Source organism: Thermobia domestica, chromosome 1, assembly GCF_964235325.1.
Source record: "Thermobia domestica chromosome 1, izTheDome1.hap1.1, whole genome shotgun sequence".
Taxonomy (NCBI): Eukaryota; Metazoa; Arthropoda; class Insecta; order Zygentoma; family Lepismatidae; genus Thermobia; species Thermobia domestica.
In genome coordinates this window covers 25,692,493-25,708,945 of record NC_137454.1, presented here as the reverse complement: position 1 = coordinate 25,708,945, position 16,453 = coordinate 25,692,493, and the positions used below count along the sequence as shown (strand labels likewise).

The 16,453-nt window shown below is 33.4% G+C and overlaps 1 protein-coding gene across 1 annotated transcript in view; it reads left to right on the top strand.

Moving 5' to 3' along the window:
- The first annotated feature begins 4,639 nt into the window (after window positions 1–4,639).
- LOC145672606 (choline/ethanolamine transporter flvcr2a-like) overlaps window positions 4,640–16,453 on the top strand; it is a 74,161-nt gene continuing 62,347 nt past the window's right edge. The window contains exon 1 of the mRNA XM_081741971.1: window positions 4,640–4,721. Coding sequence (XP_081598097.1) covers window positions 4,640–4,721 — 82 coding nt within the window. The remainder of the gene's footprint in view (window positions 4,722–16,453) is intronic.

The window sequence follows — 16,453 nt, the reverse complement described above, 5'->3', positions numbered from 1 at the left end:
TCGTCAAAATTTAGCATCATTATCTTGAATTTTACGAAACGTATTCAGTAAATAAATTTATTACGTCTAAGCGTTTTTAACGTGTCACAGGAATCAACAAATTGTTCTCTGTGTATGTGTGTTGTAAGCAATAGCGTACCCAGAAATTTATTTAGGGGGGGGTTCAAACTAAATATGAAGGTATTTTATATTAAAATTCCTAAAATTGCCCCTAAAATTAGGCTAAATTTTTAAAAAGTCGAAATTTCGGGGGGGTCCGCACCCACGGGACCCCCCCTGCGTACGTCCCTGGTCGTAAGGAAAATAACACTGTTTACTAGATAACTCTGTATATACTCAGTGTCTTACTAGAAAATTATACATAACATGTAATATATCAAAAGAATATTGCCATACAAATAAATATATTTTATATTTATTTCGTTCATTGTACAGTGAAATTTTAAGCTATTTTTAATGTATTTATTGCATAATAAATATATTATGTATATATTCTTTTGTATGTTGTTCAATCATTATTTTTTCTTCAGGGAATATAATGTAATAAAAAAATCAATAACCCAGGAAAAAATAATTGTCTAAAATCACTATTATTAGCGTTATTATTTATGTGTAACACCGTGGAGGGATAGCTGTCAGTGTGTGTACTTACTTCCTCATTGGTATGCAAGGTTGAATTAATTTACGCTGAGAAATATTCAATTCTATAATATCTTCTTGTCTAGCAATGCCAACAGGGGATAAATGTGGGTTTATTGTTTGCGATCTTGTTACTTATTCTTCGTATATGCAGACAGATAAAGGAATATGAACAAATTTTAAATTACTTCAGGCTACGTTGTATTCAATTACTTGAATTCGAGATTCAATCTATACCTGATATTACACTTAACTGTTGTAAAAAGGAGGTGTTTTAAAAGGTTGATTGTAAAATCAAGAACAAAAAGAAAATACACACAGAAAATCATACTAATAACGTACGTACAAGATGAAAATAAAGTTCAGCTACAACGTTTTATGACACATGTTACGAACTCTCAAAGTTTTAGAATTCCTCCAAAATTTTGAAGATACAGGTGTAACAAGTTGTTTAATGTTATCTCCTTTCTACAGCCTTAGATACCCCCACGAAACCAAGGAAATTAGATAAAGTACTGAGCAAACACAATTACAAAAATAATATGTCGTCACTACCACGAAAAGTGCAAAATACCTACAAGTACATTAAGTATCCTACTCGTACTTCACGAAACAACGTGAGAAGTGCTAACTCTTGAAATTCTTGAATACAACGTAAAATCGAATTCGCTCGAACAGTGGTGAACAAGGTGCGTTCCAAAATTAGGTACCGTGCTCATATATTTCAAATGCACTTGCAAATAAAAGCAAGAGTGAATTAAATTTAGCCTTTAAGGGCATATGTGGCAAATTACCAACTATAATAATTTTTCCATGAGTTTGGTGGTAATCAATTGAAAGTTTGAGCCCACCTGATGCAGAATTTGCCTCATCAATATAAACTTCTTTCCTTTAAAAAATGTAAAAAAAAAAAAAAAAAAACAACTATTTGTCAAGTGTTTTTATTACGTTCATAGTTTGTTCCCAACTATGTGATGATGTGATTTCGGAAGCTGCTTTTATCAACTCAAACCTATCAGCAGATGACGAACTGAAAGAACATTTATTTCCCTCTTCTATGGAGAAAAATAATCAAAATAATTGAAATATTCATATTCATTTGAATCATTACGCGTAAGAAGTTTCGTCTGACTTTTAGAATGATAAAAATATGTTCACTATCTTCTCGGACAGAAGGAAGGAATTCTAACTACTTGATTTTTTACCAAAGGAATAAACTACCATTGGGCAATACGTTGTTCAGCTTTTGGAAAGCATTTGCTTCCTATAGAGCGGCGAATGAAAAATATCTCAGAATCAGTTTTCTTCTTCATTGGAACAGTGCTCTACGTGAACCATCTAGAATTATTATAATATTTTCAGGATAAGAACATTGACGTGCTTTCTCAGCCACCTTACTCACCTGATATTTCTTCAATCACCCATAGCTTTTTGAAACACTGAAAGATTTATTACTGAGCAGATATTGTGGTGAAGTGTCAACTTCGCGAACGTTTTCAATGTTTTTAAAGTTGGGTAAAATGTAACACAAAAAATTAAAATAATTGTAAATATCGAGAAACGACATACAATTTTCGTACATACCTCGAAACTAAAGGAGTCTTCCTCCCCGGTCTACTATCTAGGGTCCTTGTGTTCCTGTATTTACCGATTAATCACATTTCAATGGTTCAGATTCACTCACACTTTGTAGAAAGCGGAACATTAAAACATAAACACGGTTATTGTGTAGCAGCAGAAATTTCGCAGTTCGTGTTTACAGTAACTCTTTGTGACACTGGATCATTATTGAATCCTTTCCTTTCCTTTCGGCCTCCTTGGATGCCGTCTTCATAGGTTTCGAACGTTTAATTTCTGGAGCCTTCTTACTATTTTAGTAAAAATAATTCGATCACGTGCTAATTACCATTTCCAGACAATTGTTTGTTATGTTGATCATTGTTGCATTCGGTCACATGCAGGTGTTCATTGTGAGATGATTGTTTGTTGCGTCGAGTGTGTCCATGTGTCCATGGCGAGATAATTGTGCTTTAGGTTTATGTGGAAACTATATACGGAAAAGCGTTTTGAATTAGATTCGAAAAACGAGTCTTACGTTTTCATAATAGAATGATAGTTTATTAACTAAACTTTAAATGATTATTACAATCTTCTAGTTGTTTGTTGTTCTATTTTTCCCTACCTGAAACTGTTAATCCTGAAGGATTAGCAACTTTCTCGCTTCTGCTTTTGTGACGTCAACATAAACAGCGCAAACAGCACTTCTCTATCTCGTCACATTAATCTGATTGGCTATTGCCTGGCAGCTCTTTTGCAATAATGTTTACCAAATTTTCGTCTCAATATGGTATATTGTATTTCCTGTTCCAGTATTAATGTCTTTTCTTCTTCTCCTCCTATTATTTCTAGTATTTTATTTACTTTCTTTGCTTCTGTCTCTCCTTGTATTCTCTTCCTCAGATCTCTCTTTTCGTCATCATCTTCTTCCTTTCGTATTTTGTCCTAACCTTTCTAATTTGTCTTCTTTGATTCTTATCCTTGTTGGGGGGATTAATATTTCAATTTCCTTCAACTTCGTTTCAATTCTAATATTCTTTTCTTGCATTCTTAAGAGTTTTCTGTCTTCGTCCTGAAGTACCACCCCTTCATTCCTAAGTTAAAAATGAAACAACTAAATTATGCATAATTAGTGAATTAACAGTTTATTACAGTTAAATACCACTCACTAAATGCTCAAGGTATGTATAACTATGTAATAAAAACAACAAATGAGAATGCTCTGCATTCTTTTTTTTTAACTTTTTCAGGCAAAAAAAGATTAAAATATTATTAAATCATAATTAATTTTTAAATTAAGAATTTTTTGCTCTAGGCACAGGCCTAGTTGGCCTAATGGGCAATGTGACACTAGGCACCACAGTCAAACGCGACACGTTAATACCTGGTCGCATGCACCCGCGTTTATTAACACTTTTATATTACTTGTCCAACACACATTCCTCGATGCTCACAACAATAAACAATGTTGTCCAGGCAGGTTTCATTTGAGCATGGTTTGTAAATAGAACTTCCTCGCATGAAGACGCACATCTTCAAATATATGTGAATATGATTGCGCAGAAAGAATATTGAAATGTTTTGTAGATACAGCCACAATTTACCAGGAATCTAGCCCTACCCCTATTTCTTATAAAAATACAAAATAGTCTTTGTGTTTACAAAGTTCTTATAACAAAATCTCTTTTATGACCAAAGTTGAAGGATACATCATTTCTTACGGGAACCTCTTCGCTCAAAGCAGCCATGGGACAATCATGCCCAAATATCAGACATACAAATATCAATTGATAGATTTCACGGAGAAGATCAAAATGATATACGGCAGTATAAAATCTCATGCGTAGTTTCTGAGATAATTGAGAGAACAAATTATTTTGTAAACTTAAAAATTGAATGCTAAACGAAAATCATGTTACCTACTAATATAAGACTGCCATAAAAGTACTCTCAGGAAAGCCTTCGATAAATTGTGAGCAGTTTATGAAATATGCTTTTGTCACCAATCTAAATGACTGTAGCAAATAACAATTTATTTAAGAATCTCAAGATTCGGCTTCTAAAATATTACAATAAACAATCTAGTAAATAAAAAAAAATGCGTAATATACGTTCATGTAAGGGCCTTATTTAATACCGTGTCCTAAATTTGGAAGTGTTTGTCTAAATCCAAAACTTCCGATCCGATCTACACTAAACAATGAAAAATATTCATAGAAACATACATTAAGAACCACATACTTTCCGTGCCAGAAGTAGCAGTAAATAGTAGAAAAGTAACTTAAAAGGAATGGTGTTTCTTCTTCAATCACTAATCGATATAGTCCTTGCTGTCCAAGGAACCATGTTCTTTCGAAAACTGCAAATATTATACATGCACAATTACTGTATAAGAGACTACCCGAAGCACGTGAAGGATTCGACGAAAGTATATAAAGTAAAGATGGATAGAAGTAAACATGGAGTGAAGGACACCACTAAGAAACGGGAATTCGATATCGGATATTGCAATGGGATGCAGCTTGGTAGGAGAGTTTTAAATGTTATGCGTGGTTGTATAATCACAGAGGAGAAGGTGACTATATCCTAGTAAGCAAGCACGTCTATGGTAAGTCTAAATTTACCCTTAAATTCCATTGATAGGCTTAACCTTAGATATTCTCTCTGTGTATGGCTTTGGCAATCGTATATTTTAATTCATGCTTCGAGGTCAGATAGCTTTGAAATATAAACCTATATACACTTAGAACACATGTAAGGCTGCGCTAAAACGCGTGCGTCTTAGGTTTAACCTTCGAAGTTCTCTCTGTTTGTTGGTTTTCCATGTGCAAATTTTAAGTCATGCTTGTCAGGTGTGTCAATTTAAAGGAATTTTAAGGCTAGCCTTATAGTACGCATTATTGGCAAATTTGAACCAAGCTTGCAATCGAGGAACTAGCAACTTTGCTGCAGTCTTAGTTAGCCATGCACGCTGTGTAAATGCAAGCTTGATAGGCTTAACCTTAGATATTCTCTCTGTGTATGGCTTTGGCAACCGTATATTTTAATTCATGCTTCGAGGTCAGATAGCTTTGAAATATAAACCTATATACACTTAGAACACATGTAAGGCTGCGCTAAAACGCGTGCGTCTTAGGTTTAACCTTCGAAGTTCTCTCTGTTTGTTGGTTTTCCATGTGCAAATTTTAAGTCATGCTTGTCAAGTGTGTCAATTTAAAGGAATTTTAAGGCTAGCCTTATAGTACGCATTATTGGCAAATTTGAACCAAGCTTGCAATCGAGGAACTAGCAACTTTGCTGCAGTCTTAGTTAGCCATGCACGCTGTGTAAATGCAAGCTTGTGCAAGCCTTGAAGGCTAGAAAAGACTTAATAGGAGTCTGAAATGCTATTAGGGATTGATACGCAACGAATCTCGCAGATAAAGATCATTGGTCCATGAACAATTGCATGTACTTGTATGTCTGTCATAAGGTGGAGGTTTTACATCCCTTCGGAAGGCAATATTCTGAGCAAAAGTGAAGTGAATGAGCACAAGGGCCCTAGTGAATATACTAACACGCTATGCTACTGATATTTTTATTATTTAGGTATTAATCTTTATTACAATCATTGCTCTTACAATTCTTAAATAACATTTCAACATGCAATTACAAATTGATACTTTATAATATATGTTTACATCTCTAAAAACTATTAGTAAGCTACTTTCACTTGTGATTACTTTCTTTGTTCGTTCATTTGTTTGTTTGGAATAAATTTTGTTTTCTCTATCTTCTGATTTGTTTTGGTTTCTCTCGTGATTGATTTTTGTTTCTTCTCTGCTTTTTTTATCTCCCTTGATTGATATTAGTTTCTCACTTGATTGATTCTAGCTTCTCTTTTGACTGATTTTTTTTCTTTCTTGAATGATTTTGATTTCTTTCTTGAATGATTTGGGTTTCTCTTTTTGAATGGTTTTGGTTTCTTTCTTGAATAATTTTGGTTTCTCTTCTGAATGATTTTTGTTTCTCTCTTGAATTAATTTGATTTCTCTCCTGAATGATTTTGGTTTCTCTTTTGAATAATTTTGTACTTCTCTCCTGAATGATTTTGATTTCTCTCTTGAATGATTTTGGTTTCTCTCCTGAATGAGTTTAGCTTCCCTGTTGATGAATTTGGATTTGTCTTTCCATTGTTGATTTAATCCAGTTGGTGCGAGATTTATAGTTACACACCAATTGTTGCGTTTGTGATCTATTTACATATCTTTTAAATGTATTTGTACTTACACTTCGTTGTTATTGTTATATGTTTATCACAAATATATAATATATAACCTCTGCTATATATATATATATATATATATATATATATATATATATATATATATATATATATATATATATATATATATATATATATATATATATATATATCAATAAATTATTTTTAGAATAAATATTTCACCATCACCATGTAATCACACTTTTCGCCATTTCTAGTTCCACACACATACGCTAGTGGTTCAAACTCATACATTAAACACTTCCGGAAACACCTCAGAATTCGAACCTCCAGCCCGCAGACCTCTATTTGTCCTAATGTAAACTCGCTTTGACGCTATACTGTTCAAAATATCTGCACCAAATTTTAAACTTAAGTTCTTTTTTGTGTGTGTGACAGATCCTCCAGGGGATATTTACGAATTTTCTTCCTGTCCCACAAAAATAAGAGTAGTTTACTGAAGTGTGAAAATGAAATTTAGACCAATTATTTAAATTTTTAGAGAATTCGGATACCATTTTGAACTGATTCAGGCTATTTTGTGATCTTAAGCATTTTGTTGAGAACCAGCTTCCTTATTTTCTACGATGAAACGAAACGAAAAAGTTCTTCCTATGTCCACGTCTTCGTGGGACTCTAATAATTTTGCTTGCTTTCTTGAACTGTTACTAAGAGAACCTGTTCCCTCACGCCCACTTCATTTCACTTAATTAAATTTTGCACGTACGGTACTGTGTTTCAAAATGTTTTGAATTTCTGACGTACTCCATTGTCTTGAAAGTTATTATTAAATATTTTTTAAAAGATTGGATGGGTGTAATGAAGGCCCTAAGTTTGCTTATTCTGAACTAAGAATATCAGGATGAAAGACTAATTCATAGATAAACAGTGTTTGTTTTTACTGATGTACGAAATTCACACGCAACAACTTGCATTAGGTAATTCTAAAATAGGACTACCGTGTGCTTCCGGAAATAACACACTTTAAATTCCTACTTAAATCATTAACACATGAACAAAATTTACGAATTGTTGAAATTTAAATATTTGAAAAAAAAATACAGTATTTAACATAGACCTCACACTATTTTACAAAGTTCTACAAAGTGCTGAATAAGAGCCATATGTATTCAGCATATTGCATATTAAAAAAAATTATCGAAAACAACGTGCTTTAATTCTTCAATGATGTTATTATCTGAGTAAAGAGAATATATAGAACATATCTCTTAATTTAACACTCTATGAACAATGCCCGTTACTTGGCTGTTATCAGTTGAACCTTTGCTGTACATCTGACCCTTTACCATAACAAATCTTGCTGAAATATTGTGGATTTTTCAAGCACATGTTTTTAGCTATCTTTTATGTTAAAGATAACTAAAGATAATGGAGACGTATGTTCACTTTTGTACATAAATAGCACTTGTTTCTATCGTAGAAACAAAACTTGAAAAGAGTTAAAAATGATAGTGAGATTTTTTACCAAACTGTAAAATCTTATTTATAAGAACTACGTATATTTTTGTATTGTATACAATAATCTATTTTGTGAGCTTCTTTACTTTATACATACACTGTGCTCTCTAAACACAAACACAAACTTTTCCGATATATTTTAGCTCACTGCGTCGATGTAGAAAAATAAAATTAAAAAATTTAACGTCCCAGGATTATATCCTGTAGGATTATCATATTATTGTGTACAATGTGCAAACGATAAGAATATGTTATCAGAAGTTAGCAATTGAAAGTTCACAAAGCAACATCACATGCGAATACTTCTTTAGTGTTAGAAGCCAGTTTCTGCACCATTTTGACCGTCACATGTATTTACGATATTTCATTTTAATTTTTTGAGCAAGACAGTACAAAAGTTGACCACAACAGCAGTTTCTCCATGGTCGTTTCGCAAAATTGAGTGAAAAAGAGAAGTTACAACTGTGCTGTGTAGACACACACGAACTGATACGATTTACTTGCAACATCTTTAAACGGATCAAATTAAATCGTTGCCGACGCGTAGAATATAAACCGGCTTTTATATTATTGTGAGAGCAACACTCGTGATCAAACGTTAATTACTCTGCCACATATAATACACTTCATCTCGCTAATATTATTTAATATATATCTGGAAAAGATAGTGAAAAAGACCCTACATGATGAAGACGGCATTTTAGTTGGAGGTAGAATGACTTGATGTATAAGATTTACGGATGACATGGCGCTTGTTGTAGAATCTAAAGAGAAAATTAATAGGATGTTAGAAAGTTTGATGAAGGGCTTTGAAGAATATGGGATGAAAATAAATGTTCAAAAGACAAACGCCATGGTGATTGGAACGAAGCGGTCAGTGTCAAATATGAAAGTGGGAAGGGAGAAAATAGAATAAGTGAATAGTTTTCGGTATCTGAGTAGTATTCTTAGTAATGACATGAAATGCGAACGTGAAATAAAAGCAAGGATAGGAATGGCGAAAGTAGCCTTTGGGAGGAAGAAAAGTCTGTTTTGTGGGACCTTGAATAAAGAGTTCAGTAAAAGTCTCATAAAATGCTTCGTGTGGAGTATTTTACTGTATGTGACAGAAACATGGACAATACGCAAAAAATGAGGAAAAACAGCTGGAAGCTTTCGAAATGTGGGTGTGGAGAAGAATGGAGACAATTAGTTGAGTAGAACAGAAAACGAATGAGAGGATGTTAGAAATAATAGGGGAGAAAAGAACAATTTTAGATGTTGAGAAGAGAAAGAGAAACTAGTTGGGACATTGTCTAAGAATAAATTGTCATAAGGGACGTATTGAAGTGCTTTCAAAACTAGAAACAAATTTGAATCACTGATTGGAAAAAGGGAATAAGTGCATCAGACCTAAGTTTTCAATAACGCTAAAAAACCTTCTAGAGGCGTTGTTTGTATTTGTTGCAAAAAGTGTATAATTGATTACTTGTAGCAAAACAACTAACAAACACTAAGACAACAAGAAGAATCTTGTATTGCAGCCCTGGAATTGGTTAGAAAAGCTTAAAAACGTAAAAAATATTCCCTTTTTCCAATCAATTAAAGTTGGGTGCAATTGTAATTGTGTGTAGGGTATGTAATGTGCAGTTTGATAGAAAGCTATGAAAATGTACATGTTGAATGCAATGTTGTATGTTAATCTTGGATATATGTATTCGAAATATCACGCATATTAGGCTTCTAACACTTTTATTGTCACCGTTCGTTTTTCTGTACAGCACATGTTATTCGTACAGCAAGAAAAGTAATACAATAGACAACTGAACAAAATACGTAGCAAAATACCTTGTCACAGTAGAATGGGTTTACATAGGGTCCTATCCATCTGCATCTTCGTCTTCTACAGTTTCTTGATCAGTGGTTTTCCATGAACAAATCATCCTATAAAACTGTTTGTATTGGTCAGGTATGTATTTGATGATTTGTGAAGAATCGTTGATCTTTTTCTGATTGATCGAGACTTGTCAATCGTATGCCTTTGACGTTGGCAGTGCAACGTTTGTGACATTACTTTTGAGTAATCGAAAAATATCAGTTCTTAGTCCATTGATAAACTTATGAGCTTGGACATAACCTGGAGATTCTGCTTTGTAAACAGTGTCTCTATTTACTTACTTGGAATTTCACTGTTTTGTCCACAATGCTACCTGAAGATTTCTAAAGCGGTTACCACCAATGTTTAAAATCTAAGATTTCTTCATTGACAACTTCGTAAACCTGAAATGGAGGATCAGTATTTGTTGCATTCGTAATCATGTGGTTATACTGTGCTGGTAAATAAATGCGATTGTGTCGTTTGAGTTCTGGTTTGATTACAGCAAAATTTCGGTCACATGGTAAAAACTGTGACCTCTGACAGGCAAATATTGGTGTATAGTGGGAACCGTTATGATACGGTCAGGCTGAAAAGCATTCATGTCATTGAATGATTGCAGTTTTGACCACCACTTGTATCACTGAAAACATGTAAATCTGTAACTGATTGGAGCAAAAAGTTCTCCATAGATTGTGCAATGCAAAAAGAAGGCGAAGTATCGTAACGAAAGCAGAGGGCTCTGGTGGTTGTCTACTTACACACAGTCTCACAGTTGTGGTCGTGTCCTGTAGTGATTGGAAGAAGGAAATAAGAAACGTAGTTATTCCCTTTTTCTAATCAGTGAGAGATTTTGTCTTCTACATTGGTCACATAGAGTTGCCCAAACATTCCAATTTTCTACTCAACGATGCAACTATCTTAAAGGAACACATCTGCTATCTCAGGTTAAAATCGCAAAAAATTGTACTTATTCCCTTTTTCCAATCAGTGGTTCATTTGACAGCTCAAAAACACGTGCAGATTTGTTTTGAAAAGATAATCTACGTCACATAGTTATTGTGATCACTCCGCGAGGGTCGAATCATATACGTCATTCTAGTAAGAGTGGGGGGAGAGTTTTCTTACCAACAGACCTTAATATTCCAATGTTGCTGGTAAATAGTAAACACGTGTTTTCAGAGCAAAAGAAGTATCTTTATTTCTTTGTACGTAGAAGTGAATAAAAAAAAACACACACACACACAGCCCCCTTTCCAACATGCACAAACTGGATCAACAAATATATCCTTTCATCCATTCCAAACAAACCACTATTTAAAGATTTTCCTTTTCGATAAGACTCACAAGACAGTTGCAGCTGATGACTCACCGGGATGTGCACGAAGTGGCAACAGCGTACCACCTGTTTCTCCAAACGTCAATTTGTTTCTAGTTTTGAAAACGCTATAGAAGGTATGGTTGCAGGAAAGAGAGGGAGGGGGCGAAGGGGGCTACAATTAATGGACGATATAAAAGCAGAAAAATCATACGTGAAGACGAAGAGTTTAGCGGAGGATCATGTAACATTAAAGCTTCTTAACTGCAGCAAATGTCCTGCCAATAAGGGCAGAATATCTATGATGATGATCATGGTTATAATACCGCAGAAGTAATACAAGTAGCAGTAAATAGTTGCAGATTTGTTTCTTTTTCCATTGTATGTGTGATACACTTGGCATTGATTTCCGCTACGTACTCATATATGAAAAAAAAATAATAGTTGTATTCGTGCAAAATGAATCAGATAACAGCAAGCATTTTTTTTCTAGTTTTAAGTATTTGAATTCCATGATTGTTGTGAACAGTAAAGACAATACGGTAATATTAACAAATGTCATTCTCATTTATCTGATACCATAAGCACCACTTCTTATTTATCATTTGCCATTTAACGTTTTCGTGTTAGTCATCTGTCTTTGGAACATAAGAATAAACATTCCACAAGTACAGTGTGCACTCGTTCAATGTGTGATTCTTGGAATATCTGAAAACTGAAATATGTACACAACAGTGTTAGTATGAATCTCTATTAACGGACGTACTGGTTCTCTGCTTCAGTCAATATCCTATGCTACCTCATCTCAGGTAAGTGTTGTACACCCATGTGCAAGAGAATGTCACTTACGTAGTAAATGGCGTGCTTCATTTTCATTTGGAAGAGGTACTTCGTTTTCTTCATATAATCAAAATTTTTAACCTAAGGAGAGACTATTAATGAACGTATTTCACATGGCTTGGTCCAATATTGAAGTAAAGTAATGAAGTTAGAACCAAAAAACTTAAATGTGGATAAACATTCCTCAAGTGACCGCCAACATTGTGAAACCCAAATGCTTTTTTTGGGAAGGGGATCAGCAGGGCATTTTACTACCCAATGCATAATATTGAGACTTTATCTCCAAGAAAAAGGTTGGCGTGGATTCAAATCTACATACGAATTTTATCGAGTCTTTATTTTCTACGGAATTTTTACTCTGATTTACATCATCATCTAAGTACTGTAAACAGTAAGGCTTATGTTTCGAACTACATGTGAATTGACGATTTACCAATTTATTATGTTGTTATATATATATATATATACACACACACAAATATATATATATATATATATATATATATATATATATATATATATATATATATATATATATATATATATATATATATATATATATATATACGTTTGCTAATATTTGAAAAGAATTAGTTGCCTGTTGGTTCAAAACTACATTATGAACTAGCACTTTTATTCACTTAATACTTATTATATATAAGAAAAAATATAGATATAGGTTCACAAAAATATATAATACTTCTATAAAAATATAAGCGTTTCTTTGTAAGGAAGAGAATTTGTATTCTTCTATTAAAAAATCATTTTTTCAATAGTCTGATTTTCTTAATCAAGTCTTCAGTTTTAAATATGATGTATTTTTCCATAATACAGCATAGTTTCAGACGAATAAATAATAGCTTAATGTTTAAATTAGTGTAATTTATTTGCATTTTTTTTTTAAAAATATGTTGTAAATATTTGGAATCGACCATATGACCTAAGGATCTTGATGTTTCGTCGCCCTGGAAAATAGATACAATCTTTAGTGTATTATGTTGTATATAAGCAATATCTTTTTCAGAAGGGTTATCCCCTCACGACATCTATTTTTATGTAACTCTCTACCTATTATTTTCAGTAAATTGAATTACATTTTCCCGAAGATTTCTTAATTAAAACTCCACATACTGCAACCTACAGCTATCTCATACAGCTTTCGTACTAAAAACAACATTAAAATTATTTAAATAAATTTAAATAGAGGAATCAATATAGCAATGATGTTTTTCCATATGCGCAACAGGCGAATGTTATTCGTCTTAGTTTAGTAGTGGTAGATGAAATAATTTGGAATTATCTTATGAATAAAAGATACGGAGCACCGGATTAAGTTTTCTGTTAAATAACGTTATGCTAGATTTATCACGGAATGATTAATGTACAATTCGGCGATTTCGGAAAACTTGGATAAAAACTCAGCCCACAAGACTAAACTACCCATTGTAGGGTTTCTCATGGGAAATGAATCATATTTCAAGATTGTTAAGGAGATATGAACAAATTCGAAGATGTCGTTTTCTAGGGAAATCGTTAAAAAGTAACTCTCGCAAAGATAAATTACAGATTATGGAACTTTTAATGAAAAGCGACATATCGTATATTGTAAGAAAGTTACTGAATCATTCATTTATGAATTATGAACAAAGTCCCTGGTTTGTTTTAGGGGCAATCAAAAAGAACTCATTTCCAAGTGTAAACTATCTGTTATGTATTTTCGCTAGGGAAGTGACGTATTCTGTCCAGGTATGATCTCGTTGTTAATGAAATATTGGTGTGGCCTGCGTAGCGCAGTCACTAACTTTGTCGAGCGGTCCCAGGTTTGATTCCCCGACTCGGTCTAAAAAGTGTAAACGCTTTTCCAGGCCAGCTATCTTGAGTCAGGTTTCCCTCATTCACACCAGGCAAATACCGGGATGGAACCGAACATATGTAGGTCTTAAGCCGCTTCCTTCCTTCCCGAATACCTTCTTCCTTCTCTTTCCTCGAATAGTGTGATCGCCGAGCAATGTCATCCCTCCTTCATACCTGACGGGCTAACATGGTCATAGATGCCGAGAGCCCAGAACGCAAAATTTCTAATGCTATATTTGTTCAGGAAAAGTACAAACAAATCATTATTGAAGTTTTCAAGAAAATTCCCAGAGACAAACATCGAAAATCAACTTTATCAGCATGTAGTGATAATGGAACGTGTAATTTTGATTATATCTGGAATACGATTTTTTTATAATTCCTATACTTTTTTTCTCTCCTATGATCACTTGAAACTAAAATAAACTGTTCTGAAATACAAATTGTGACATCTGGAATAGAATTATACTCCAAACATAATATTAATAAATATTGTAAATGAGTTTAATTGGAATTAACATATATATCTCAAGTTTCAATGAAATTAATTTGAATCGATTACGACTATTATCAATAACAATAGAATGGATACTTTTATAATCATTTCTCTCCTTTCTCTAGCATTTATAAACAATATAAAGTTGTTGAAAAAGTGAAATATTAAAGGAAAAGTCTGCAATATCTGAACAAATAAAAAAAACAAATAAAGAAATAAATAGAAAAAGCTTGAAATGTAGTATGGGGGGAGTTAATTCGTTTGGTTATAGCGTGTGAACGTAAGAAAAATTAAATTCAAAATTTAAAACCAACTTTTCAAATTTAAATTACATTACATAAAAGGATTTCAGAGAGCAATGGATTTTGAACTACAATTATCAAAATTATGAGCAAAAGATTCATCGTAAAGTTTTTGCAATATCTTTAAAAATTGCATTAAATATAAACAGTGCCTTTTAAATTATAACAGTAATTAACAATTTAGACAGGCCCGCGACCAGCCACATGGAGAAAAATGCATAATCCAGTGGGCATGTAAATGCTGTTTTTACCAGGTTACGCGCGTCACCACATTAAGTAATGTTGTTTCATCAGTAGTAAGATCTACACCACCGTCCAGCGAAAATTTTGTATTGAGGGACCACCATTTCAAATCTAGAATTAACGCCATACCCATTCCGACGGTGGTAACATACGTATGTAATATTGTTACCACCTTCCTACTACTGTCCCCTCTTGGTTCTTTCTAAATCTGTGACTTCCTATCTTACGAGAGTTATAGTTTTTAACACGAAATCAATCATGTGAATAAAATTATCCAATCTCAGCGAGTCTAGTTTGACGCCGAACTCCACACTTGGCATGATGTTCCCACCTGCTGTACTTTTATACATGAAATTACATTACTTAAGGAGCGCCCACGCGTAAATACGATGTATCCACACAGAAAACCTAGTCCTTTTTTTTCTCAGTGCAGAGAGGTTTGGGGGGGGGCATGAATATGTTAGGGGGGTTAAGTCATTACACATTCTCTTACCAATAGCTAAATTGTGTTTTTGTATTAATAATAGTATTTTGTGTTAAGATTTGGAGGAGCTACGAAAAGTTTAGGGAGGCCAGGCCCCCTAGCCCACGTCTGGTTGCAGGCCTCAATTTAGACGTGAATGTTTTTAGCACCAAACAGAGCTTCAAGTAGAAATCTTAAAAATGAAAGATATCCAAAATGATCAGAACTGGACCTGAATCTTTTGTGCGCTGAGAACCCCCAAATATTTGTCTTTAGTAACACAAAGGGAGATTCATGTGTTACACTAGAACGCTACTAATTAGCAGATGGGAAAATTAATTTCTTTTCAAAATATTATTAATTCTACAACTGAGGCACAGTGTTGTTGCTAGAAGTTTTAATTACTTTAGCTTTGAATGGGTCTTAATTTTAATTAGTAAATTCGGGTTTCTTAGGAGTATTGCACATTCAGAAACAATATTAAGTATAGGTTGGAGCTATCTTGTCTTATACCTCCAATCTACACTTAATGTCGTTTCTGACTGTACATCCGAAATTCAGCCAGACCATGGAAAAACGTGCAAAGTATGTTTCTTACACGATCCCTTCCAGTTACTGATAAACGCAATGGTTTCATACTTTTATTGATATCTAGCAATAACTTGTCCTAGTTTAGCATAAAATGTTTGGGGTATATCGTGTTAACAGAGGTCAAAGATCCTTCGACAATGTTACTATTATTTTGAGCCATATTTAAGCTGTCTGTAGTAAAACAGTAAAATATAAATCATACTAGTGTTGATAAATGAAAGTTATCTTAAAGATTTGAAAAGTATTTCCTAATAAAAGGAATGACAATCGGTGATTAACATATTAGCGGTTTCAAATACTGTTTGGTAGAGATATCGTGAAGATCATTAAAAGTTTGGTATTACTCTTGTGGTTTGGCAACAACCGAAACATAAATAAATCCTGTAGTGCACATTATAACACAACAAAGAACAAATCACATAACAAATAATAAAACCCAATCTTTACGCATCGCTGAGAATGGAGAAGTTCTAAATAGAAAGTAGCAGGGGGAATTTAAGTTTAAAAATACAAAGGAACAACATGACTTGCAAAAACGTGTTTCCTTACAAA